General features: G+C 45.7%; 1 protein-coding gene, 1 long non-coding RNA gene and 1 pseudogene across 4 annotated transcripts in view; 1 reads left to right on the forward strand and 2 right to left on the reverse strand.

Moving 5' to 3' along the window:
• Positions 1-1,659: 1,659 nt before the first annotated feature.
• On the reverse strand, positions 1,660-2,735 carry LOC102497028 (nuclease-sensitive element-binding protein 1 pseudogene; annotated as a pseudogene).
• Positions 2,736-8,347: 5,612 nt separating this feature from the next.
• LOC102498271 (uncharacterized) overlaps positions 8,348-27,238 on the forward strand; it is a 39,298-nt gene continuing 20,407 nt past the window's right edge. The window contains exons 1-3 of one of the 2 annotated variants that reach the window (XR_335763.3): positions 8,350-8,481; positions 14,085-14,208; positions 26,193-27,014. This is a non-coding gene — a long non-coding RNA (uncharacterized LOC102498271). Of the gene's footprint in view, positions 8,482-14,084; positions 14,209-26,192; positions 27,015-27,238 lie in introns of those variants that run through there. The other variant, XR_335764.3, reaches the window with a different exon arrangement.
• TRAF3IP2 (TRAF3 interacting protein 2) overlaps positions 13,116-27,238 on the reverse strand; it is a 52,933-nt gene continuing 38,810 nt past the window's right edge. For both annotated transcript variants that reach the window (XM_006157006.3, XM_014591054.2), the window contains 4 exons: positions 22,561-22,629; positions 21,339-21,455; positions 16,519-16,593; positions 13,116-13,678 (listed from right to left, as the gene is read on the reverse strand). In XM_006157006.3, the coding sequence (XP_006157068.1) occupies positions 13,532-13,678; positions 16,519-16,593; positions 21,339-21,455; positions 22,561-22,629 (408 nt within the window). In that variant the 3' untranslated portion in view covers positions 13,116-13,531. The remainder of the gene's footprint in view (positions 13,679-16,518; positions 16,594-21,338; positions 21,456-22,560; positions 22,630-27,238) is intronic.

Raw genomic sequence — 27,238 nt, forward strand, 5'->3', positions numbered from 1 at the left:
GCCACAAAAAAAAGAAGATCCGTACATCACCCACCTTCCAGAGGCCCGAGACTCCAGTTACAGAGGTAGTTCAAATATCCAAATATCCTTGACCACGATGCCGTCAAGTTCCCCCTGACAACCGAGTGTGCCATGAAGAAGATAGGAGACAACACACTGTGTTCATTGTGGATGTCAAGGCCAACAAGCACCAGACCAACCAGGCTGTGAAGAAGCTCTGTGATATTGATGTGGCCAAGGTCAACACTCTGATCAGGCCTGATGGAGAGAGGAAGGCATACATGCAACTGGCTCCTGGTTATGATGCTCTGGATGTTAACAACAAAACTGGGATCTTCTAAAGCGAGTCCAGCTGGCTAATTCTAAATACACTTTCACCATTAAAAAAATTATATATTCATACATATTTAAGAAATGAGACAATAAAAATAATTTACATCAACAAGGAGAAGGTGATTCAGAGAACTTTTTTCTTAAAAAAAAAAAAAGTTGTGCAGTATACTAATATGGTAACTCTCAACCAACTCTCCTATCTTCCTTGGTGTGTAAGCCACAGAGAAGACTGAGTTAGAGATGACAGTGAGAACTCATTTCTTGGAAAAGCAGAACCAGAGAAGCATAGCAGTGTCCCCAATCTGAATTCAACTTATCCTTTTTAATAATAGGTATAATATGAACAGAATACTGCCTTTTGAATTACTTTGCAAAATACTTTCAAATCCCTTATCCTACTTTTGAGGCCCCATTGTGAATCTCTAAAGTAGGTTTTCGTTAAAGCAAACACCATTGCCAAGTTTTGATATGTTATACCTTTAATCATTCTAGCTAGTCCTGCCTGGAACGTGGTTCCTCAGGAAGCTGTTAGAGGAAAGAAGGCTGTCTCCAGATACTGCAGTGGTTCTGAGTCAGCTCTAGCCTCTCTCAGGGCTTATTAAGAAAACAAATGGCTGATTAGCCCCTCTGAAAAACTGGGTGGAAGTTGTAAGCTTAAAACTCATATTGCTGTCTTTTCCTCAGACTTCATTTTTTTTTTTTTTTAATTTAAGACCTTTATTAACAGGTGCTTGCAGTTTGTTGACCTTTTTGAAAAAATCAAGTTGTAAACTTTTATTACAAATTAAAAATGAAGTTCTTAAAAATCTCAACTTGACCAGATATGAAACAATTAAAAACCTTTAAAGGTGTATTGAGAAAAACCAGGCTTTTTAAAAAACAAACAAACAAACAAACAAACAAAAAAACGCGTTTGTCATTACCAAAAAGAGACATCTTTAGGTAAAAATAATAAAAACCCCATGCTGCATAGATAATGCAGATAGTTCTAGTATCTGGTCAATGGGCGAAAAGCAAGCACTTAAGGTCTTCAACTCCAATCTTCTGTTCATTTCTTTTTCTTTTTTTTTTCTTTTTTTTAAGAGGTTTTTGCTATAGGGCGTGTGCACTCGCCAGACAGAGACAGAAAGACAGAAAGCGAGAAATCATCCCCCCGGGGGGATGGCCATGCTGCAATCCCTTCTCCTCCATTCTCCTCTTGGGATCTTGGGCACGTAAGCACACACGCCCAGCGTGAGTTTTAAGCCACCGGGTCCGGGACGCGAACCGCGGCCTACTACGTGGGAGTCCAGCAACATAGCCATTATGCTAACTGCTGGTCCCCTCTTTTGTTCATTTCTTATTGCTGGAATTTCATATTCACTTCTTGTAGGATGACTAACCCGGATGATGGTAGAGATGGTAAGCCCGCATTACTCAGCCCCGCCCTGCTCAGCCTCAGGAGCAGACGAATTCTCAGCTAGTGGATTGGCTGCTTTTGTCTCTTTGCCATCTTGTGGTTTAGGGTTCTCTGGGTGTCTGCGTCGGTAATTGAAGTTGCGTCTGTACCAACGTTGAGGTGGCTGCTGACCTTGGGTCTTATCTCCTTGATTTTCCTTATCCTCTTTATTGCCGTCCTCTCTGGGCTGTCTCTGGCGAGGAGGGCCCCTGTGAAATCATGGTCTATAACCCTGATACATATTCTGCCTCCCTGGTCTGCCTTGTGCTCCTGCACCCTGGTTACCAGCACCCTCCATCACTTCTCCCTGCACAGGAGGGTTGGAATACTGTGGTCCACTCCCATAGGCCTCCGCATGTAGTAAGGGGGGAACCTTGGCCTGCGATAGGGCCCGCGTTGTTGGGCCTGGCCTTTGCGAGCGCTCTCCAATCACCTGGCCTTTGGGAGCGCTCTCCAATCCCTCGTTCTTTTCCCCACTCTCACTGTTCTGGTCATTTGGCTGGTAATTGCGTGGAGGACCCCTACGACGTGGACAGCGTCTATAATGGTTATGGTCTGCTGCATATTTACTGCCTTGAACTGGAGCTCCACCAGGGACTGTAACATTTGCTGCCTCCGCATCCTTTTCTCCTTCAACATGAACACAGTCTCTCCGTCTCCTGCACTGCGAAGGCACTTCCTGGGGTTATTCTTCTTTATGGTAGTCTGGTATGCAAATACATCTTCCTTGGTGTCATTCCTGTTGATGAAACCATATCTGTTTCTTACATTGAACCGTTTTACAGTTCCCAAAACCTTCCTTGCCATGACCTTCTGCAGGTGCCAATGAGATTTGAGGCCGTCTGGCCGCCGCTCCCTGCGCTGCTACCTGTGGTGCCAGGCTTGGTGCCAGGCTTGGTGCCGGCAGCGCTGAGGGCCCAACGAAGGTGGCCGATGGCTGCTGGGTCTTGGCTTCGCTGCGCATGGTTACGGTGGTGGGGACTGGGGCTGGCTGGGCAGCTGCAGCTCCTCCCGGGGTGTGATGGCCCAGACTTCATTTTAAAAATAATATTTTTTTATGATCAGGATTTGCTATTCGACTTTTTTGGAATAAGATAATATCCCCCATGAATAGTTATTAACTATATCGGATGTAAAGCAAGAAGGAAAGGGCAAGAAAGGAAGGAACGTTCATTGAAGATTTGCTATTCATATATGATAGGCATTATTGCAGAAGCTTTCTATTGTCCAGCTTACCTTATTCTGATAACCTCTGTGGGTTGTCAGTTCTGTCATCCTCATCTTGCTGGCCGAGACTCTGAGAGGTAAAGTCACATAAGTATGTAAACTGAGATTTAAACTCAAGTTTGATTACACAATTACATCATATGAGAGGGGCCAGGTGGTGGGGCACAGTGGTTATGCAACTGGATCTATACGGGAAGGGTCCTGGTTAGGTTTGTGTCCCAGGTGTGGCTTAGACACATACCCATGGTTCATGTTAGCTGAGAATGGGGGCAAATTGCACTGTGGGGACTTCGTTGTGGTTGCTCCTCTCTCTGTCTCCCTCTCTCATGGAAGAAATAAATGAATAACTAAAAGTTTAGAGGGGGAAAAAACACCAAAGCTACACTGTGCAGTGAGAAACATGTGAACATATATGATAGACACAGATTGGTCAGTGTTTTCTGCCATAGAATTTGCCTAGGAAACTCAACAACTCATTCACAGAGAGAGTTTCTTTGCCCATTCAGCAACTCATCATTTTCTGCTTCCTTGCTCAGTTATTTGCATATTTAAGGATGGGCTCTACTTCAAAAGTTCTCCACACCCTATGTATCAAGGTACAGAAATCTACTAGCTCTCTGACAGCCAATCCCAACCCTGGCCAGGTTGCTGCCTTCCCTGAGGTGAAAGTTGCAGTGTGAAAAGCACATCCTCTTCTCCATACTTGCTGCCACATGGTCCAGCCCGTCCCGAGTGATTGCTCTAGCTGCTGTGGAGAGAGGTGTGAGGTAAGCCCCGTGGGATGCATTGTCACTTAGTGGGTTCCTATCACATCTTGTGGTCCTTTCCCATACTTTTCCTATTTCTTACATTCTGTCTCTTAATCTCTGATCACATTTACATAATGATATCTAGGGTCCTTGAATATTATAATCTAAAGGGTATATGTACAAAGGAGGGGTGAGCAAGTCTTCTGCTTATTAGGAAAAAAATCTGCTGGCACCTGCTGCTTTGAAGATCTGATCTTGAAAGTGCATAATTGCAAGCTCAGTCCTGAGTCACCATGAGGGTCAGGAAGAGGGATGGTTGGCTCACTTTCTTAGCGTTTACTGTGTACTGCCTTGAGAGGTTAATGCTCTTTCACACATTGAGGTCAGATCTCCCCAGCTAGATTTCACATAATTGGAGGGCAAGAGCATGTGCTACTCATCTTTCTGCCAAGCATAGGATCTGCTATTGAACTCCCACCCTGTGACCTTTCTGTGATTGAAACGGTGGCATGATGGAACCAGATATGCCATGCTCACACTGGGGTGTCAGGGACTTCTGTTCCTTTTTTTTTTCTCCCCAAAGAATAATGACATACTGGTACCCAAAGACATAGTTTAGAATTTTTTTTCTTTTTCTTTTTGTTCGCTATAGGGCATGGGCACTTGCCAGAAAGAGAAAGAGAGACAAAGAGTGAGAAATCACCTTCCAGGGGGTTGACCACACTGTAATCCCTTCTCCATTCTCCTTTCAAGGATTTTGGACACACACACACACTCTGCATCTCCTGAGGCACTCAGATGCCGGCCTTAATCAGAAGCGGACTAGGCAGCCATCTATTAGACACATTACAAAATACCATAAATATCCCCTCACTGCATCTGCCTTGGTGCCTGAGGGACCTAGAACCTAGGCTTCTCCTCTGGGCTGAGGGCCCTGATAAGTCCTATGTAGGGATGGCTGAGCTGAGACCTGGCTCAGCCCCGACTGAGGGGCTGAGGGGTGTCATCCAAGAATGGAATGAGTGAATGACTTCACATTAAGGAAATCTCACAAGTGAGATGTGCAGCTACTTTCTTAAGCAAAATAGAGAAAACATGATGTAATTTTTCTGGACGATTAAGGACATTATTTTTAAAACCGGTCATTTGCTATGAGAGCTGTGATGTTATTAGGGACTTCGGGGAGGCATTTATTGTATAGCACATCCATCTGAACTGCGGAAGCTGGACACTTTGATGTGGCTGTTTTAATTTGACTGGGTAAAAATTAGATGTATGAGCTTAAGAAGGTGGCATAGCAGTTGAGGTGCCGGACTCCCACATGGCCGACCATGGTTTGAGTCCCGGACCTGGTAACTTTAAACTCATGCTGGGTGCATGTATGTGCATGCCCAAAATCCTAAGAGGAGAATGGAGAAGAAGGAATTGCAGCATGGCCATCTGCCCTGGGGGTGATTTCTCACTTTCCCTCTCTCTGTCTCTCTAGTGTGTCCAATAGCAAACATCTCTCCAAAAAAAAGGATATGGTTGCTTTTACAGAAATCACTCGGTAATTTTTTAAAAAGCTGTTTAGTGTTTCATTTTTAGGATTTCAGTCTCTGACCTTTGTTCATTGTTCTTCTACGTTGCAACTTCTAACCCACTAAGGGTTCGGGCAACAGACAAACCACACTCATTAGAACTGTGTGGGACATGTGATCTGCACACAAGGCTGATGGTTGTTCTAGGACTACAAGCAGGGAAGGGTTTATGTCTAACCCTCATGGTGCTGTTTTGCCTGGGCAGATTAGTGCATGAAACCCTTCCCACCACTGCCCAGTAGCTTAAATTAGTTCTTCAAGCAGCCATTTTTTTTCTTCCTAGCATCAAAAGTAAAGAAGGGTCTGCCAGAGTATGGTCTGGGAGGATGGGTCTCAATGAGAGGCCAAGAGTGGTGCTGTTGGACATCTAACTGGAGGAAAGTAGGAATGCAGGCAGAAGCAGGGAGAGGCCTCAGTGCTGTTGAACAGAAACCACAGCTTGATGGTTTCCCATTTTGCTGGCTGGGCCTGGCTGTACGAGTTCTCCTGGGGTCAATTGTTTTGCCACAGCCTGGTTTAAAAACAGTCAGTGTTCTAGGAGCCCCTTGAGAATGAGCATCTTGTTTTGAAAATCAATTTGAAGCTGGAATGGAAGAAGTTTCTTTGTAGTCACAAATAAGAACAATGAAAACATGACTATTCTACTTTATCGTTATTTTGGCCTTATAAAAATAAAAAGTAAACTTTTTATTTTTTTTTTAACTTGGGAAGAGGATTTTATAAAAACCTCCACATTTTGTGTACATATCAGCCATGAGAATCTCTCACTCCAAAATCCATTTGAGATGGATTTAAAACTCAAGGAAATAGCCGCTCTCTTCCGGTTTCTGAGTAACTGAACTTTGTAGATAACAGCAGATTGGAAGATAGAATCAGTTAATCCCTGAACTCAAGAAACCCTTGGCTCTTTTCCCAGATAATACAAGATGCTGAAAATTGGTCAGGTCTCAGCCTCACCTCGGCACATTTCTCCCCCCTTCGGAAGAAGGCAGCTTTTGACCACCGCCAGTGTGCAAGCCGGGCTGCAGTGCTACAATGTGATGAGAGCATGAACAAGGGTCATTCTGGGAGGGCATCACCTGGAAGGCAGCAAGGGCCAGGCAGGTACCTGCAGACCAGCTGCCACTCAGTGATGGGGCTGGCAGCCAAGCAAGCGCCAGCCTTTTCAAAGCAGCCCTTTTGATAAACTGATTACATTTCCATCACCAGAGCTTTGGGCTGATTGAGCAACAGCCAACTTCTCTGGGTAACAAAGAGGAGGGGAAAGTAATCCAAACACAGGTTTTATTATAAAAACCAGGGAGTGAGAGAAGTGTGTTTATTCTGTAAGATAACACACCTGCTCAGTGCCGGGAGGCTCATTTCCATCAGTTGCCATGGCAAACTCGTTATACTTCAAGGCCATGTGGCTTTGTTTCCTTTTGAGATCTGGTCCTTGTCCTACCTTTTCTAACAACTCCAACACAATGACATGGAAGCCTGTGACAGCATAATTGATTTCTCCTTCCCTCTATCAACAGTTCACATTTGTTCGGCACAGGACTGAGTCTGCCTCCTCCTTTGAACTCCTTGCTAACCGTGAAGGCATGCTTCAGAGAGCCATCCTCATTAACATTCCAGGTCCCTCTTCTCTGTCAGCAATAAACAAGTCCCGCATCAATGGCCTCCTGCCTTCCAGTTTTACAAATGAGTGGCTCAGTTCCATGTTTTGCTGCTGATCCAGGTGCCCAGGCGTACAACGCGGGGCTTAGAAGCACGCGGGAGAGACTAAAAATAGAACCGCAGTTTTGGACGCATACCAGAGCAGCTACTTCATCTCAACTTGCTTTGCACACTAAGCCTAATGGGATCCATCAGGCATGAGTTCTCTCGCGCTCATTCTCTCCCTCCCTCTCCCCTCTCTCCCCAGCTGCCGTCTACCATCAGCGCCTTCCTGGTGAAGGGAGCAAAGGGAGGTCAGGCAGGGGACAAGAAATGTGTGCCCTCATGGTTTTCGTTTACAAGCCCTGAGAGATCTGGGGCTGCAATTACTCTTTCCATAGACAGTGTGTAGAAAAGAGCAGGCAGGCCCAAGTACCCACCCATCTTTGCCTAGGTACGTTTTGGTCCAAGATTTTCACTGTTTAGCAAAGTTTCAAGTATATTTCCTAACCACTCATGTGACTGAGACACACACTCAGAATTTTTAAAAAACAATTTATTCATGAAGGGCCAGCAGGTGGCATGGTGGTAAAGGCACTGGACACTCCCACATGGCCAACACCGACCACCGACCACGGATTGCGTCCAGACCAGGTGGCTTGCTTTCTCACTTCCTCGCTCTCTCTGTGTTTCTCTGGTCAAATTAAAATATAATGAATGAATACATAAAATTAAATAAATAATTTTTAAAAATTTATTCATGATAGAGCAAGTGCATGAGAGAAAGGAAGACACACTATAGCAGGGGTCCATGGCATGTTACTCCCCCCACCCCACTCTCCAGCCCCACAGTTGAGGGTGGGTGGTGGATGAGCAAGTGAGTGTGGCTTCATCTGTGTTTGCAGCCACTCCCCATCACTTGCATTGCTGCCTGGGTTCTGCCTCCTGTTGGATTAGTAGCAACAGTACTGGATTCTCATGGCAGCATGAACCGAATCATGAGGTTGTTTCATTGTATGTTGCAATGTGGTAGTGGTAGAAATGGGTTATACAATGGCTGTGGTATGCTTGGGTCATCACACAACCAACCCATCTCCACCCCCTACTCCACTCCTGTCTATGGAGTAGGACCTTGTCTTCCATGAAGCCGGTTCCTGGTGCCAAGAAGATTTGGGACCACTGCTCTACAGGACTAAGTCATATGCTGCAATGTCTTCCTCCATTCCTCCAGCTCCCCAGGATCTTTAACACATGTGCTCTTAACCCAGCATGCTTTTAGGTTGACCAGACCAGGGACTCTGACCCTGGTGGACATATGGCTTCTAGTTCTGCTATGTGGTCTGCTACTAGCTATATCACAGAGGCTGAGCCATATGCATATATTTCTTGAGAAATTAAATAGAGAGCTAAAATACACTGATTGTTCCTCTTATAGGTCCCACCTGTTTGACTCGCGACAAAGAATTTGGGAGCAAATGCACAGTCACAGATGGAAGGGCTGCAACACACATGGGTGAGTTGGCAACACACTGTCCAGGATTTGTGAAAGCCATCTACCTCCCACCAAGTATTCTATCCCACCTACTATTCTACCTGAAAGCATTGGGATACGTCAGCATGAAGTTAGGAACATGAACAAGTTGTCCTGCCTCGGCTCAAGCCTCCCAGAGTGCCAACTGGATTGATTGAGCTGGGCTCCTGTGTGTTGTTGTTGCCCTCCTGATAAAGGGTACCTTTCCTGCAGCTTCCCCTCAACTCAAAGGACAATTAGCCTGATCCATTACACTTCTCATTTCTCCATCTTACAAGTAATGCAGATGTTCCAAACACTATGTATTATCCCAACGTGCCACATTTTTAGAATCGAAGGTGTGAGAGAAAGATGAATGCCACAGTATTTAAAAATCTTTTTTTAAAATGTTGATGTTTTGGAAATTGGCCAGACAAAACTAAAAGAAATTGCTCTAACTGCAGATTTCATCTGTAGGCTTCAAGAAAGTGTCAAGGCCTTTTAAATTGTGCCTTGGTTTCATATAGTGCATAAAATAAATATGCCAGACCACTTCAAGAAAAGTCTTACTCCATATAATCACAGCAATAATTAATTCCCCAAAGGATTTCTCACAGAACAAGTTGCAACATGATCATTTAATCCTGTAGCCACTAGAGGATGTTGGTATATCATCCCTCAGGTCTCCCATGTTCACAAAGCTCAGTTTACCTCGGGGGATTCGAGGTCATTTGTTGAACAAATCTACCATCAAACCTAGACAGCTTTCTAGGCTCACTAAATAACTGCAGAATGGACACCAGGACACCTGGGTCCTAGCCCTAGGGTGAGTTTTGACAATCTACAGTGTGTCTGGGCCCCACTTTCCCCCTGTGTAACAAAGTTGCAGGGGGGTACGATTTCCAGGGTCTCTTCCAGACTGCAAATTCCGTGACAGAAATAAATGATCTGAGAATTTCATTGATTTTGGTGTTTGCTTGCTTCCTCCTTGGTTTTCTGTTTATTGGTTTGGTTGGTTGGTGAGCTCGCATAGAGCTTTTTATCTTGAAAAATAGTGCATAATTCTCTATGAGAGGCATTTCTTCTTTGTAGTATTTTCCCACAGTGTAACCTTCCTTCTCTTTTCATCTGCCACCAGGAGGTGGGTCCCACCGATTCTTCTTGGTTCATTAAGAGGAAACAGAAAGATCCTGTGTTTTGAGTGGCTCTTTCTGGATCATTTCCCAATGAACATAGGACTTTGCAATCCATTTGGCAAAGGTGATGGTGACAATGGGGTATTTGGCAAAGTGGATGAGGTGGTTGATGAAGCGGCTGGGGTTAAGAAAAATGCTTTTGGCAAAACATCATGAAACAAGGGTGGAATGTTCAAAATGGAGAATTTACGTCCCTTGCTGAGATGCCTCTGAGAAAAACCCAGTCTTTAAAGAAGTGATTTATTTGGTAGGAAACAAAGAAAAAGGTATCAATAGTAATCATTTTTCTGAGCAATGAGCTGAGAAATAGCTGGTCTAATACTTTGTGGCCACATACTGATATGTGTTTGAACAATATAGACATTAGAGGAGATAGGTATTTTGAAACCAGTCACTAAAATTTTAAATTACATTTAAAATTTTGAATTAGTCACTCAATGTTAGGCAAGAATCTAACCTTGCATTTCTCATACACTACTACTACTCTCCCTTTTCTTATCCCTTTTCAAATCTGTTGAGGTCTGAATAAAGCCTTGAGGCTAAAGGTTATTTTTTACTAACTCAGTCCTATTCCATTTCTAACCCCGAAATATCTACAGATGAATGCATGAGGACCAGGATAACATCTAAATAAACCAAGTGTTAATCTTAGTGTCAGTGCTCTAAAATAGTTGTTAAAATTCCTTTGATGTTGGTGGTCATCAGATTTCACTGAAGCGCCAGGAGCCAACCTTTCATCACTTAGCCAGGTGGTGGTAGGTGTTTGTGATGTCTGTGTGCGCCTTTTGCTTTGTTTTTATTTTTGCTACCAGTGCTACCAGCTAAAACACTTTAATGACTGTTTAGTGGAACATCAGGGACTTTGTCAATCCCCTGGGGTAGGAGGAGTGGAAGGCATGAGTAGTTGCGGGTTCAAGACAGGTCTCTGAAGGGAGGAGGGGATAATAACATCACATTGCTAAATCTTGACAAACTAGAAACATTTCCAAGTAATCATTGCTGATGTCATTTACTTTTCAAATGTGTGTTGAACCCTTAATGATGGTGTCATCTCAGCCCCAAAAAAGATAATGAAAAGAGAGGGAAAAAACCATGACATTTGTGTCTGGGTGCTTTCCAGGAATTAACCAAACAAGTTCTACCAAGTCTCAAGCACTATGAACTGAAAATACTTGTCAAGTCTTACAAATGAGAGTTTAAGTTATGCTGAATTTTGTTTTCTTTTCCTATTGTTTAAAAAACAAAGACATTCCCCTTACCGAGTAGGCATCTAAGATGTAAAGTAAATGAAGCAAGTGTTTTTTGCAACTTACTAGCAACATTTTTATTTGTAGCTAACAAATATTTATCCTTCTCCTGTGGTGACATATGAGAGTTGTAGCACAATGAAGCCTTGTTTATGAGGTTAGGTAGACAGAGGTAAGCAGTAGCTCTCACTCCCAAGAAGTCTTCATATTGGCCTACTATCTTGGGCCATAATGAAAGCCATCCCATATTGGCTTTATATATAGTTGATATACATGTATACATATGTTATATGTGGTTTATTATTTTTTTTTGAGGGTGGGTTTTGCCATAGGGTGCATGCACTCACCAGAGAGAGACAGAGACAATAAGAGGAAAAGTGAGGAATCACCCACCAGAAGGGACAGTGATTACACTCTGCAATCCCTTCTCCCCCATACCCCTCCTGGGAACTTGGGCACCCATGCACATACATCCGACATGATTTTCAAGCTGCCAGGTCCGAGACTTGAACTGCAGTCAGCCATGTGGGAGTCCAGAGACGTAACTGCTATGCCATCTACAGGTCCCTGTTTATTTTTCTTTTGGAGAAAAATATTCTCCAAAATTAGGGTGTTGTTGAACAGATTTTAAAAAGGAATTGTCTCTGTTAAGAAAAATGTACATTTGGAGGCCAGCAGGCGACATGGTAGTTAAGGTGCTGGACTCCCACATGGCTGATCACGGTTCATGTCCCAGGTCAGTGGCTTGAAAATCATGCCAGATGCAGGTGAACGCATGCCCAAAATCCTGATAGGAAAATGAAAGAGAATGGATTGCAGTGTGGCCATCCACCCTGGGAGAGGAGTTCTCACTTTCCACCTCTCTCTGCCTCTCTCCAGCAGGTACACTTGCTCTCTGGTAAATGTCTGTTTAAAGAAGGAGAAGGAGAAGAAAGAAAATTCGTTTCCTGGAAGATATAATTATGAAAATGAAAACTTAGTTATTCCTAAGAATGACTAAAAGGATACTAGAGATACTTTTGTTTATGCCATTTTATAAATGAGTCCTCAGAGTTTTAGAAAAGTGAAAGTGGGGCCAGCAAGTGGCATGGTGGTTAGAGCACTGGACTCCTAAATGGACAACTATGGTTCGAGTCCCAGACATGGTGGCTTGCTTTCTCACTTTCCCTTTGTCTCTCTCTTTCTCTGGTCAAATTAAAAAAGAATAATAAATAAAATTAATAATTAGAAAAATAAAGAAAAGCGAAAGGTCTTATAAAGCTCACACAGCTAGTCAGTGGTCAAACCAAGACCAGAACACAGGTCTCCCAGATCAGAGCCCGTACTCTGTGTCCCGTCATTTCATGCACACACATTAATTGTTGGCATAGATAGCTGGACCCTAAGAACCATAATCATACTGTTTAGAATCATGGCTGTGTGCTATACAAAGTTGCTTTGTGAAAAATCTCTACTGCAAGACTAACGTTTTCCTGATTATGTTTAAAAAGAGTTGTTTGAGCCAGCCTGTGGCCTGGGGGTTAAGGTGACTTAATCTTCGTCTTTTTTTGGGAGAGGTTTTTGCTCTAGGGTGTGTGCGCTAGCCAGAAAGACAGAGACAGACAGAAAGCGAGAAATCACCCCCCGGGGGGATGGCCAGGCTGCAATCCCTTCTCCTCCATTCTTCTCTTGGGATCTTGGGCACGCACGCCCATCTGTCCCATGTGAGTTTAAGCCACCAGGTCTGGGACTTGAACCGCGGTCAACTACATGGGAGTCCAACATCATAACCATTATGCCAACTGCTGGTCCCCAAGGTGACTTGATCTTACAGGGCCAACCAAGTGGTTTGAGTCGTGGACTCAGCAGCTTGAGAAACATGCTGGGCATGTGTGTGTGCACATGTGTCCATGCCCCAAATCCCCAAATAAGGACAAAATGGAGAAGGAGTTGTGTGTGACCATGCCCCATGGGAGGGTGGCATTCTTGCTTTTCTGCTCTTTATCTCTCTCTGGTGAGTACACGTGCCCTTTGGCAAATTAAAGAGAAAGGAAAAAGAGTTGTTTAACCATCTGGCTTTACTCCTTTAATACTGAGAAGTCTGTTACATTTATCTAATCTATCTAAGCAGCTTTGTTGATGTCCCTGGAAACAACTGCCATATCTTTATAAATTAATATATATCTATCGCCTTTGACATAAATGAAACACAATCTTAGAAAAGAGTAAACATTTTATTATTTGTACATGAATCGGTTTGCTCTGAGAATACATGAGCATCTGGCTAACTCATAAAAGTAGCCTGAATCGATAGGAGAGTGTTAGTGGCTGTTTACATTTGTTGCAAACACCACTTACGTTATCTACTCAGTAGGCATTGAGAGGCCCAGAATGGACACATCAGACTGCCAGGTGGACAGTGGCACCTGCACTGGGTTTTTAAAAAGCAGAGGATGCATGGCAGTCAGACACAGGGTCTACAAAGGCCTCAGGAGGAAGAGGACAGGGCAGAATAGGTTTTCTGGGGCCAGAGTGCCTCTCAGGGAGGGGCTGAGAGACAGCCATACCCTGTCCAGCCTCCACCAGAAGAATGTGTGTCAGAACAGGGCCCCCCACATGGCATGGCCCCGGTCACAAGGGTACCACCTGAAGGGTGGGCAGAGGCCCCCGGGGAGGAGCCACATATTCCTCCTCTCTGAGCAGCCGCAGCAGGATGTTTTTCTTATTCTTGGGCCAGCTGTAGACGTGAGTGTTCTGAAGCCAGGTGGGCACATGCTCCTATGGGAGAGAGAATGACAGGAGCAAAGGTCGTTACAGAGAAATCTGGATTCCAGATCCCAGGCTCAGTTCCCAAACATCTCTGGCTTTCCCTTCATGGGCGTTTCCTACCAAATTATCCTGGGAGTTGTGCTGTTTGGCTTTTGGAAGGGTTTAGCATGTGAAATGTTCTTGGCTTCGGGTGCAAGCTGTAGAGCTCATTACAGAAAACCACATGTGCACGACATTTTCTGTCAGTCTCCCCAGCTACCTGCCCTTCGCGTTTCAACGTGCTTTTCACCACCCTCACATGAAAGGGGAAGGACAGAGGTCACGTAGAACGATGTGAATTCCCCTGTGACTTCGGAAGAAGTATACCAAGGCTATGGACCTAACCTAATTCATTCTCCTTTCACTGCTGTCCCAGATCTGGCCTGCAGTAGGAGTGCACCGGGGCTCAGCTCTCAGGCAAAGGCTGACCCTGTAAGCAAGAACCCCCGGGTGCAGTTGCAGATGGCCCTCATGGATGTTCTGGTGCAGAGAGGCAGGTGGTAAGTAAAATGAGTAGTGGGTGACAGTGATACATGCTGTGGAGAAAAACCAGAAAGGGGATAGGGAGTCCTGGAGCCAGAGTGTAAGGTTTACAGTTTTACAGAGTGCTTAGGAGAAGTTTCTTTGCCTAAGGGAAAGGGCAAAGACCTAACAGAGGAGAAGGAATGAGCTTAGTGATTTCCCAGGTCCAGGCATGTAGAAGAGCCAGTGCAAAGGCCCTGTGGTAGAGTGTGCTGGGCTTGTTCAACAGCAACAAGGCCAATGTGGCTAAAGATGAGAGTAGCTGGGGGAGGAGGCGTAGAAATACAGGGGCTATATCAGATTGGGCCTTGTTCACCCCGTAAGGCCTTTGGGAGTTTTGTTTGTTGTTTATTTTAAGTCTATTTCTTTCTTTTGAGAGAGTGAGAGAGACAGAGGGAAGGGAAAAGAAGTATATGCCACATGCCATACTGTGATCCTCCCACCAACGTCCAGCCAGCACAGGTGTGATATGAGGCGTGTTCAGGTTGACTTGGAATCTGAACCTAGGCCTCCCATGTGGCTCCAGCATCACTCAGGGGTGCCCTACTGCCTGTGCCACTGCAGCTTGTTTCACTCTGAGATGGGACTCCTTTGGCATTGAGATGAGCTTAGAAGCAGCACCTGCTATGCCAGGCACCATGCTGGGCATCGGGGATCCTCAAATAAAAAAGGCAAAAGGCACTCGAGGAGTTTGAAATCTGAAGATGGAGATGTACTGTAAAGGAAATATTTAGTAGGGGACCAGCAGATGGCGTGGTGGTAAGGCAGTGGGCACTCCCACAAGACTGACCATGGTTCGAGTCCTGGATCTGGTGGCTTTCTCTATCTCTCTGCTCAAATTAAAATGAATGAATAAATAAAATTAAATAAAGAATTCTTTAAAAAATGTATTTCCTAGGCAATGGTGTACCAAGGAGGTAGGTGGTAGGAGCAGTCTTCCCTGAGCTCGGGCAGTAAGGAGACTTTCTGAAAGAGATTTAAAAACAATAACAGAACCAACTAAAAGTTGTTCTGTTTTTTATATCATCATACTCGAGTGATTCTAAACAATTATTCCCAGAGCCTCTGCTTCCAACCACATACCACTCAAGGTACTATAATTAAGAGCTCTCGAGAGAGGGACAATGAAATATATCGGTATCAGACAAGAGAGATCCCAGGGGAGGCTAGAGTGTTTGGGTGATAAAAGGATAACCAAGAGCTCACTAGGCAGACAAGTTAGGAGAGCAGAGGGAACAGAAAGGGCCAATGTACGGAGACACACAAAGACGTGGCATTTGTGAGAGCACGTGGAGACGGTCCAGTACGACCAGAGCATACAGCATCTGTGTAGAGGGTGAGAAGAGAGAAGACCAAGCAGGTGGGCACTGCTCTTCTGAGGGGGCTCAGATGTCATGCTAACGGTGGCTATGATTTGTAGTCAGCAGGCAAACACCACAGACTTTTTAAGCGGGAGAGAGACAGATCAGATAGACATTTCTGGGTGTTCCCTTTTCACGGCAGAGCAGAGGATGGCAAGTACCAGGTCAAAGTGGAGACTGAGGAGATTCCCCAGTAAGTGAGAGTAATGAGACCCTGGGCAAGGGAGGGACAGGGAGGATGGAAAGGTGTGCTAGGGTACAGGTTGTGCACCGTATAGCCCTAGGTGGCTAATTCATATAAATCGAACCCTCCCTCATTTAGGGCAGAAGTCTTGATGCAGACATCTAGGGATCTTTCAGGGCGAAGCTGGGTCTGATCTTAGGTTGCTGATTCGCAAGATGTTTATCCTACCACCACTTGCCCTTTGCCCCAGATGGTTTTGCCCAAACCTGAAGGCATACCCTTCTGGAGGGAAAACCCTCACATGACCCCATGGCAAAATTCACTCTGGTAACTGTGTAGATTTCATTCCTGTCATCTACAGCTTTGAGAGCTGAACTGTATGTAACAAAATACTTCCATGGAACAGCCAGTAAAAACGTACACATGTTGACTTTCATGTACAAGAGATAAGAAGTATCAGATGAACCTTCTCCTTTTCTCTCATGTATTAAAACACAAACTACTTTGTGTGCAATGGCAGTTTGAACAATTAGGACAGTGATGGCCCTATCAGATAACACTTACAGACCTTTCTGATTCATGCTGGTGAACTAAGTGGTACGACTTGTAGATCTTTCTGGTAACACTGTTATCTCTAAGGTTGAATAAAGAGTTCACAAAGTTTTTTTTACTTAAAAACCTGGATGGCAAACAAACCAAAGATTGAATTACAAGGTTTTTTGTTTATCTGTTTGTTTAAATACCTTCTTAGCATTTGGGAAGAGCACAGGGATGAATCTGAAATTCATGCTTCCTTGTTTTATGAATTCAATCTGCATCTGAAACCAAACAAATATGAAGGTTTTATTTCAAGAATGAACATGAGGAGTGAACAGTACTAATCATCATGCAAGCCCTTCCCATAACACATCCTTGCCACTCCCTCATTTAGCAGCTGTTTATTGAAGGCCTCTTCAAGGTCACACTTAGTGCTGGACTTTTTTTTTTTTTAAAGAATTATTTTATTTAACTTTATTTATTTATTTATATTTATTTTAATTTGATCAGAGAGGGACAGACAGAGAGAGGGAAAGTGAGAAAGTAAGCCACTAGGTCTGGGACTCGAACTGTGGTTGGCCATGTGGGAGTCCAGCACCCTTAACCCCCATGCCACCTGCTGGCCCTGACATGGGGTCTTAGGACACTTTCTAGGGCATTCTAGAGTCTCATCTCTTCCTAATTCTGGTTCAGTGACTTCACATTAGTAGCTTAAAATTGGCCATGGTGAGAGTACTTTATACCATGAAAATGGGGAAATGCTACAAATTGGAGTTGTTTGGTTTTGTTTTGGGGTGGAGACCTAGTTTTAGCAGAATATCCCAATACAATTCCTATCCTTACAAAACCAGCAGTTTGGTAAGCAGGCAGGGAGATAAATTACCCACCAGAATGCAGTGTGAGAGATATGAAGCCCAGAAAGGAGAACCTCCATTGTACATCAGGGGTTTGGAGAACAGTGACAAGGTAGAGGGAGGTATCTGGGTACTGAAAGAAAATATTTTGGTCAGGTAGGAAAAATAGAGGAGAGGGGAAGACCATTCCCAGCAGAGAAAGCAGCAGGAGCTAAAGTTTGGAGGTGGAAAAGTATGTGAGTGCGGTGGGGCCAGTTAGTAACCCATCGAAGACAGAGCTGAGGATGGGCCTGGCAGGAGGCGAGAGCCGAGGCTGAGCAGCCGCTTGCAAGGAGCTCTGTCTGCCAGGCTTCTGCTTTCCCACACTAGTTGCAATTTGCTCTGACACCGTGGTGGCCCAAGAAGGCTTAGCTGCCAAGAACTCTATCAAAATCAGAATTTTCAATATGAGGGGAGTTAGAGTCTTCCAAATCCTGTGACCATCAAAAAGCTTTCCATCTTCTGATGATAGGAGCTGAGGAACTGTATGTTCCCAACTAGTTCATCTTCCAATTGATTTTTATAACGAGAGGTCTTCGTCATGCACGGGAATAAAAAGAGAACAGAGAAGAAAGTGACAGTGGTGATGATCAGTTATTGAAATCACCATAGAAACCACTCATAATCACGTGCTCTCACATACACACATACACAGTCACACAACACACACAAATCCTCCACGAGGTATTTTCTTAGAAGCACTTTCTTGAAAAAGCCAGCAGACAATGCCAGAAGCATATTTTAAAATGACCCAAGGACTATGAACTAGGAGCACTGGCCGTCCCCACACAGAGTAAACGTGCCTAAGGTAGGACACAGGCTCCAGAAGCGAAAAGTGAAGAGCTGAGTTTTGTGTCTGACTTCCAGGACACCGCATGCTGCAAAGTTTGGCTTGCTCATAGGCTGTGGAGGGGCCAGCTAGCAGCAGTGCGTTTGTACTTTCTCCCAGACACTGGCTTTCTGGGAAGCAGTTTGCTCTATAATGCAGTTACTCATAGGTACTCTTCCTTCCCTCTGCATGGCCACGTTCTTCCTGTCCCAGGATTTTCTGCTACCTGCAGATGCCCAGGAAGGCAGCCACGTGGGCAGGAAGGTGCCTTGTATCTATTCTCTGTAGCCCCTTCTGCCGTGAGGAAGGGCCCAAGACATTGTTGCCCAAGACACCGAGTTTGGAGACAATGTGGTTCGTGGCTGGCTCACAGACAAGCTCTGAGGTTGGGCTGTGTTATTGGCGGGCTTTGCTGCACACCAGCTGAGCCAGACAGGTTTCCTCAGGAACTGGCAGGGACCTGGAGCCCTTCCCACACACCAGCTGTCAGCTCCTGGGACTGGCAGATTCCTACAGATGAGACAGGACATCGGGTGTTCTGAGGCCACACAGACATGTGACAGCCAGCCAAGAGATGGCAGCACCCAGAGGCGGCCGTGACCTTTTAGGGCGGTTTCTTCCAGACACGGTACCTTTCTGGGCCCTGTCTGTGGACTATAAGACTGGAATAAGACTTACTTCCTGGCTACTTGGTTTTCTTTTCTTTCTTTCTTTTTCATTTTTTTAAATCTTTTTGTCTTCCATGAGTAAAGGAGTCAGAAAGAGAAAGACAGACCCCTCCCAACAGGGTCCCAATACTGCAGTCCATCCTCGGCCTCAGGCCTCAGCCGATCCTGGATCCTGGGCGTCTGCATACTTGGCATACTCGGGGAGTCCCTGAAGGCAAACTTGGAACCTTCCCACGTGGGTCAGCCTCATGTCCCCCAGTGCAGCACTGCTCAGCCCCCAGCCTGACTTTTTCACCTCACCTACTTGCCTTAGCTTTCACTTGGGGTTGATCATGAGCACAAATAAGCAATCTGTACTTAGTGGGAAAAGAGACAGAAAGCCTGACCCCAGTGCAGACTACCCCCTCCCCCTCCCCCGCACCTTTTCCTATGCTCCTGACCCACAGGACAGACCCTGGGAGTTACGTCCCACTCCCCCGAGGTGAAGTCGTGTGTCCCAAGGCTGCTCTTTGTTGTGCCGCTGACTCGTAGGCCACTTCTTCCTGCCCCATCTCCCTGTCTCAGCTAGTGAACTTCATGCCCATTCTGGTGCCTGACCCCTTCTGGGAGTGTTAGAGCTGAAATAGAGCTTCCAAGTTCTAGTTCAGCAATTTTTCAAGTCTTTTTAAATCTCAGAATCCTTGGTAAACAAACAAGCCTGAGAAATGCAGACCAGCTGTGGTTGAGGTAGGGATGGGAGGCCCAGAGCCACCTCACTCCTAGCACATATGGGCAGCCATTAGAGACCCCCTGACTGCTTGAGGCGTGCTTTGCTGCACACCAGCTGAGCCAGACAGGTTTCCTCAGGAACTGGCAGGGACCTGGAGCCCTTCCCACACACCAGCTGTCAGCTCCTGGGACTGGCAGATTCCTACAGATGAGACAGGACATCGGGTGTTCTGAGGCCACACAGACATGTGACAGCCAGCCAAGAGATGGCAGCACCCAGAGGCGGCCGTGACCTTTTAGGGCGGTTTCTTCCAGACACGGTACCTTTCTGGGCCCTGTCTGTGGACTATAAGACTGGAATAAGACTTACTTCCTGGCTACTTGGTTTTCTTTTCTTTCTTTCTTTTTCATTTTTTTAAATCTTTTTGTCTTCCATGAGTAAAGGAGTCAGAAAGAGAAAGACAGACCCCTCCCAACAGGGTCCCAATACTGCAGTCCATCCTCGGCCTCAGGCCTCAGCCGATCCTGGATCCTGGGCGTCTGCATACTTGGCATACTCGGGGAGTCCCTGAAGGCAAACTTGGAACCTTCCCACGTGGGTCAGCCTCATGTCCCCCAGTGCAGCACTGCTCAGCCCCCAGCCTGACTTTTTCACCTCACCTACTTGCCTTAGCTTTCACTTGGGGTTGATCATGAGCACAAATAAGCAATCTGTACTTAGTGGGAAAAGAGACAGAAAGCCTGACCCCAGTGCAGACTACCCCCTCCCCCTCCCCCGCACCTTTTCCTATGCTCCTGACCCACAGGACAGACCCTGGGAGTTACGTCCCACTCCCCCGAGGTGAAGTCGTGTGTCCCAAGGCTGCTCTTTGTTGTGCCGCTGACTCGTAGGCCACTTCTTCCTGCCCCATCTCCCTGTCTCAGCTAGTGAACTTCATGCCCATTCTGGTGCCTGACCCCTTCTGGGAGTGTTAGAGCTGAAATAGAGCTTCCAAGTTCTAGTTCAGCAATTTTTCAAGTCTTTTTAAATCTCAGAATCCTTGGTAAACAAACAAGCCTGAGAAATGCAGACCAGCTGTGGTTGAGGTAGGGATGGGAGGCCCAGAGCCACCTCACTCCTAGCACATATGGGCAGCCATTAGAGACCCCCTGACTGCTTGAGGGCCATGGTCTAGTATGGTCCTAGTCCAGCCGCAACTGTCTCCACCGTCTCTGTAATCGTGGACAGCAGGACTGTGAAACAGCCAGTCACAAAGCTGGGTGATATTCCAAGTCAGAATGTTCTGAGGCTGAACAAGTCTCGTTTCCTATACATTGCTCTCCTTAGTTTTAACTGGACCAGGTCCCATCACTCAGGTGTGCAGTGGCATGCGCTTCCCCTTTCTGAGCTGAGAACGACCCCTTTCTCATGTAGCCTTCACTGTAAGGATTAGCAACCCACTTTATGACTAGGGACACTATGGCACAAAGAGGTTCAAGTGGCAGAGCCATGCTTCTATCTATGGAAGCCAAATTTGAGCCAAGCCCATCTGATAGAACGGCATGTGTCCGTGTCACGATGCCACCCAGCCTCTCTGACAGGGCAGAGCCCAGAACATGGCCCAAATGCTGGAGCACGCCCTCGCAGCTGTCTCCCATCCTCCTAAGACTTCACATTTGTGTTTAAACAACCAGGTCAGCACACACTGCTTCAGAGTCTCGGAACTCAGAGATCACACACTGATTGATCCTCCCTTGTTGACAGAACACAGAGTGCCAGAGGTCTGGTGACCGGCCCACCATTCCCAAGGTTGGGGGGGTCAGGACCACGATCCCCTGACCTGACATGGGAGGCTTGGGGTTCTTCACCCCACACCACGCCGCCTTCAGCTGGTCTCTGAAGATCAGGCCCACACTGGAGAGAGAGAGCCACCCCCGGGGCCACTCACCATGCGATGAATGTACTTAGTATGTAAGCCGTGCTCGTCCTCGTCCAGCTGCGACTCAGCGCCTTCCACATCCTGTTTGTATTTGGGGCTGATTGCTACGATTATCATCACTGTCTTCTGTTAATGAGAGGGAGATGAGCATGTTTATGCAAGTGTAAAGTGTGGTCCATTTGGTGAAGACAGGCTGGAATCTGGCCAGTGGGGCTGTAACATTCTCTGACATGCTTGAGGATGGAGGACCAGGCTAGTTCTCCCTGGAAAGTGAAAGGTACTGTCCCCCCACCCTTCCCTGCCCCCAGCAGGCTCTTGTCTCTGCTGTCTCCCAGCCCAGCTGCCCTCAAACACACAGAGCAAATGGCTCAGAAAGCAGCTCTGAATAGATGTGCTTCTGCCACCATTTTCATTTTCCACCACCATCCCTAATAAGCGTCTAATGAAAGCCTGAATCACTAAGTCTGCATCGTGGCAAAAAGGCGCTTCAACACCCGCCATGAAAAACACCCTCCCTCCCTGCAGCTGGATCTGAGCTGTTGGCGGCTGCAGCACTCCTGACTGCCCTGCTCTCTGCATGTACGCATTAGCACGTCAGTAGGAACAGACCCTTCCGCACAAAGCAAACATCAGGCTGGAGACAAAAGGAGAAGCTCCAGCCCCAGCCTGCCCAGGCTCCCGTCCCCCATCCGCTCCCTCCCAAAGACGCGCCGACACGGACACGCTGGCAGCAATCAATTTCTATCTTGTTAAAGCACAAAGTGTCCCAGTGGCCGGTATAGATTCTGTCAGTAGAAAACAAATCACGGGGCTGCGAGTGGGCGCCTCGGGGGCGGTGTGCTACACAGCCTGTGAGCTGCTGGGGAAGCCTCTTCAGCCAAATCTACAAAACACTTGGGGTGGCCTCAGATGAAATTGAATTCTGCCGCTCCCCCCCACCTCCCGCCTTCATTTCCTCCCTTCCTATTCTGGTCAAAAAATTGTTTGCTCTGATTGTTATCAACCACCTGTGTCTGGTTTGACCGTTATTTCCTGCCTGTGCATGTCCAGGAGGGGCGACCCCATCTTTCCTTTCCAAGTCTTTGCACGGCTTGCAACAAGGGAAGCTTTGTTGGGACTTTCTCAGCTCCAGACTTGGGTGGGTGTGCCAGTGCTTCTTTCATAAAATAACTTCACAAGCTAATTGTCTTTCTCACCAGAAAACAACTTCAGCATTTTGGAATGTACTTACATCCCTAAGGTAGCGCTCCATCCATTTAATGATATCGATGCCTCGGATTCTGTCCTCAAAAATGTCAATCTGCAAGACAAAGATGTGGAAGTGGCTTTTAGTGATAAGCTTCCTCTAGACAGCAGAGCAATGAGAAAACTATATACAAACATTTAAAATTCAAAAAGTTACCAATCCTTTCGCAAGGAGGAGCACATATGTCTAACAAACAAAATGCAGTTTTCTTAAACTAGTCCCTATCTTAACATTAGTAGACACTTAAGTATTTAATGTCCATAATTAGGATACAGTGGTATACATCAAAATGTGGCGGGCCAGCCAGTGGACTGACTGGTGGTTAAGACAGCTGGGTCTGGACTGTGCAGTTTGAGTCCCGTACCTGCTGGCTTGAAAAACATGCTGTATGCATGTGCATGTGTGCCTGAATGGAAGAAAAGGAACTGTGGTGTAACCATCCTCCTGGGGGTGTTTCTCACTCTCTGGAGAGCGCATGCTTCCGATTGCAAAAAATTGAAAAAGTAATATATCTGGCTACACAATAATTATGTTTTAAAAAACTTAAGGGAACGAGCAGATAGCATAATGGCTACGTCGCTGGACTCCCATGTAGTTGACCACGGTTCAAGTCCCGGACCCAGTGACTTAAACTCACACCAGGCGTATGTGGGTGTGTGCCCAAGATCCTGAGAGGAGAATGGAGGAGAAAGGATTGTGGAGTGGCCATCCTCCCTGGGGGAGGGGGAGTATTTCTTGCTGTCTTTCTTTCTCTCTCTGTCTTTCTGGTGAGCACACATGCCCTATAGCAAAAACCTCTCAAAAAAAAAAAAAATTAAGGGACACAGAAGCTAGCTAGTGGCACGGTTAAGACGTTGGATCCCACATAGCTGACTTTGTGGTTTCAGTTCTGGACCTGGCAGCTTGAAAACCATGCTAGGTGTGTGTCTGTGTGTGCCCCAAGAAGAAAATAGAGAAGGGATTGCCTGGGGGATGATTTTTCACTTTCTCACTCTCTGTCTCTCACTCTGTGTCCAGAGAGTTTGCATGCCCCTTAGTAAAACTTAAAAATAAAAACAAATTAAGGAACACAGTATACACTAAGTTGGATTAATCCAGCAATATCCGTACTTTTACTTACGTGCATATGTATTGGGTTGTTGGGAAAGCCATGATGCATTTTTGAAAGAGAATAGAAAAATACGTCATGACTTTCCCAACAACCTAATAAATATATGTATATACGTGCGTAATTTGAAAATCTGAAAGGCAAACGTAATTGTAAAACATTTTAATGGATGTGCAGTGTACAAGTACTGAGATACAACTGTGGTGTTTTACTCGCATTAGTCAGGTCATTATTATGGTATTATGTCTAGTTTCGATCTCTATCTTTCAAAAGGATTGTATGAAACTTGGAGCAGAGTCAAGAAAAGGTCACAAAAACCATTACTGAGATGGTAGAAAAAAGGTTTATGATGAAAGTCAAGAAGTAGAACTCGTGGGCCTTGAAATGACTAATATTTAATATCTGTCTTCATGTCTTTGAAGGTATATTCAAAAAGGAGAAAAAGTAGTGTTCTAATGTATAGAAGTCCAAATAATAAGGTCATTCTTGGGCTCAGGCTTGTACTGCAGCCCGAGAGGAGTGTGTATGCCAACAGCGTGTGTGTGTGTGAGAATACAAGGTGCTCTTGATTGAAGGGGGATTATATACTGAAGTGGATTATATACTGACACAGGGAGAGTGTCCTTGCGAAGAGGTTATCTGATCAGCCACACTGCTCCCAGACTCATCATCCTAAATGTCACTCCACCATTTAGGGCTGATCAAGTCAAGTCATAGCCATCAGCAAGCTCTTTGTGCCATCTGGAACCCAGCCTATCTCTTTCCCAGCATGCCCTGCCTACCTTACTCTCACTGATGTCCCCTGCACCCTAAAAGCACAAGTCCCCCTGCTTTGTAAGTCTTTCCCACCCACTGACTTTCTCCTCCTTGCAAATAACCATTATGATATTCTTTCATTTACTAATTATCTCCTTTACGTATGCCTTGCTTCTAAGTGCCCCGTGGAGAGACCATGCTTGTGTACACCAGACTACTAAACACATAGGGTGCACGATATGAGTTTAGAATATGTCGTGTTTTCTTACTGATAAACCATAAAAAATGGCTGACTTTGCTCTTGGTGTGGAGGGACTCTGTTTTAAGTGTGTGAGGGCTAATGACTACATCAGGTAGTCTTGAGAAAGCTTTTGTAACTCCCTGTGACTTCATCAGTCATCCATTTCTATAAGAGAGGGGAGCAATACAGTGTCAGGACCGATCAAATCAAGTCCCAGCCATTCAGCAAGCTTCCTGTGCCATCTCCTATCCAGCCATCTCCATCTCTCCTTCCCCACATGCTCTGTTGAGAAAAGATGTCCATCTTGGGTCTCCTCTTGGTTCTGCCAGTTGCCTCCTGCAGGGCTTTGGAAATACTACTGAAACTTTTTAAGTCTTAACTGTCTTCATCTGTAATATGTAGTTGATCAACTTATTTCCTAGAATGGCTGTGAGGGTTAAAATGAGTTCATATGGAAAAGGTATGTCATAATGCCAGACGTGCAGTAAGCACTCAATAAATGTCAGTGATTATCCCAGCACCTAAGTTATTCCCGGCCACTGAGTGGACATTCTGGGGGGCACAATGTGCTGAGTATCTTCCATCTGTCTCTCCAGAGCTCTCCCAGAGTCCACAGCTCCTGTCGTCGGGACAATTTCTCCACACAGCTGCTATTATGGGCTAAATTTTGTGTGTTCCGTTACCCTCAATCTGTATGTTGAAACCTTAAACTTTAGTACCTCAGAATGTGTCTGTATTTGGCGATAGGGCCTTTAAGGAAGTATTTAAGGTAAAATGAGGTCCTGTGAGGGGGCTCTAATCCAACAGGACTGATGTCCAAGAAAGAAGAGGAGATCAGGATGCTGACAGAGGAGAAAAGGACTCCGGGTGAAAGTCTGCTGACACCTTGATGTTCAGACTTTCAGCCTTCAGAACTGTGAAGAAATAAGTGCTGCGGATTGTTGATTAAGCCACCCCTCTATGGTATTTCATGGCAATCCTAGCAAATGATAAAGCCTCCTCTTCAGGTTTCTGTAACCCTTCTTTTGCCTCTTTAGACCTCAAGGCAGTAACCATGCCTTGCTGTTACTAATGGCACCATGCCCCAGTGCCTACAACCTACCCAAAACTTCGTTATTAAAAAGCCCCTTTATTAAAGTTTCCTTACATTGCCATTACGTGTCTCAGTCCACCAGGAGGATCTTGATGGATCAACAGTAACTCAGCTGTCCAGGACAGGGCTCAGTGCGATGAGGATCAAGCACAGTTTACCTTCCGCCTAAGCGGCCCCTGACCATTAAGGTCACAAACACCTGGGCTCTTCTCCAGGGGCAATCAGTATGCTTATTTGGAAATGACAAAAAGAAAAATCGTTTTTGAAGTACTGACCTTATGTCTTGTAGTTTGACTTTATGCCACAGTTGCCACAGTGTTTTCTTATTCCAGAGATGAAAAAGTGAAATGTTGCTCTTTATGTTGTCATAAAGTTGTATTGTGTAAATTGTATGCTTTTTTTTCTTTTTAATGAGGCAGAACGAGCATGAATGGAAGGAAGAGCTAAGCAGGTATCCTGAGCAGAGTCTTGCTGTGTGGTGATTCTCCAACTCCAGCCTCCCAATCACAAGGACCACAGGCACACCCCTGTACCTGGACTGTCTTAGGTTGGGGCAGAAGCTGATCCCAGGCCTCCCGAGTGACCCCAAGCTCTGTGCAGGGACACCTTCCTGCTGTAGCACCACAGCTAGACCTGTATACTTATTTATTATTTTTTTAAACTTTCAGACACTCCCTTTTTTAAAAAAAAATGTGTTATAGAATAAAGAGAAAACTTCAAATAAAAACTGTTAATGCTAAGTATCTTTTAAAATTTATATTTCATTACTAAGTATTTCTCTTCTGCATTTCTGTTCATAGATACATCTCCTTAGGTTTTTACCACTTTCTAAAATGAATGGTCACTGAATACCTAGAAGAGGCTTTTGGGGAGGAAAAGAAGTGATCTCAGTGCTCGAGGAAAGCCAGTCCTCTGAGTAGCATCCTGCGGTATTTTAGTTATCCTAAGGAAACACTAGCAGGATTTAGGCTGTGCTGTTCAGCGGACCTGAGGGGCATAGGTGGAGTACACGCATGCTGAGATTTCTTGGGCCAAGACCACAGCAGACCTGGAGGACTGGCTTAGGTCTCCCTCCCCAGAACTTCACTAGACTAGCCCAGAACCGACCATGTATTTCCTGCCAGGAGCGAGTGCTGCATCAAGATGCGGAATGGCAGCTGTGCATGGTGAAGGATCCAGGCTACAGGGGCTTGGTTTCAAACCTTAGAACCACTGCAGCTTAAGAGATCCTTGTTAGGGACCAGCGGATGGCATGATGGTTACATCGCTGGACTCCCACTTGGTCCACTGTGGTTCCAAGTTCCAGACCCGGTGACTTAAAACTCATGTGGGGCACGTGTGCATGTGTGCCCAAAATCCCAAGAGGAATTTGAGGGGAAGGGACTGTGGTGTGGCCATCTCTCCTGGGCCATGATTTCTCACTTTCTGTCTCTGTTTCTCTCTGTGTCTCCAGTGAACGCACATG

The sequence above is a fragment of the Tupaia chinensis genome, unplaced genomic scaffold (assembly GCF_000334495.1).
Source record: "Tupaia chinensis unplaced genomic scaffold, TupChi_1.0 Scaffold000527_1, whole genome shotgun sequence".
Classification (NCBI taxonomy): domain Eukaryota; kingdom Metazoa; phylum Chordata; class Mammalia; order Scandentia; family Tupaiidae; genus Tupaia; species Tupaia belangeri.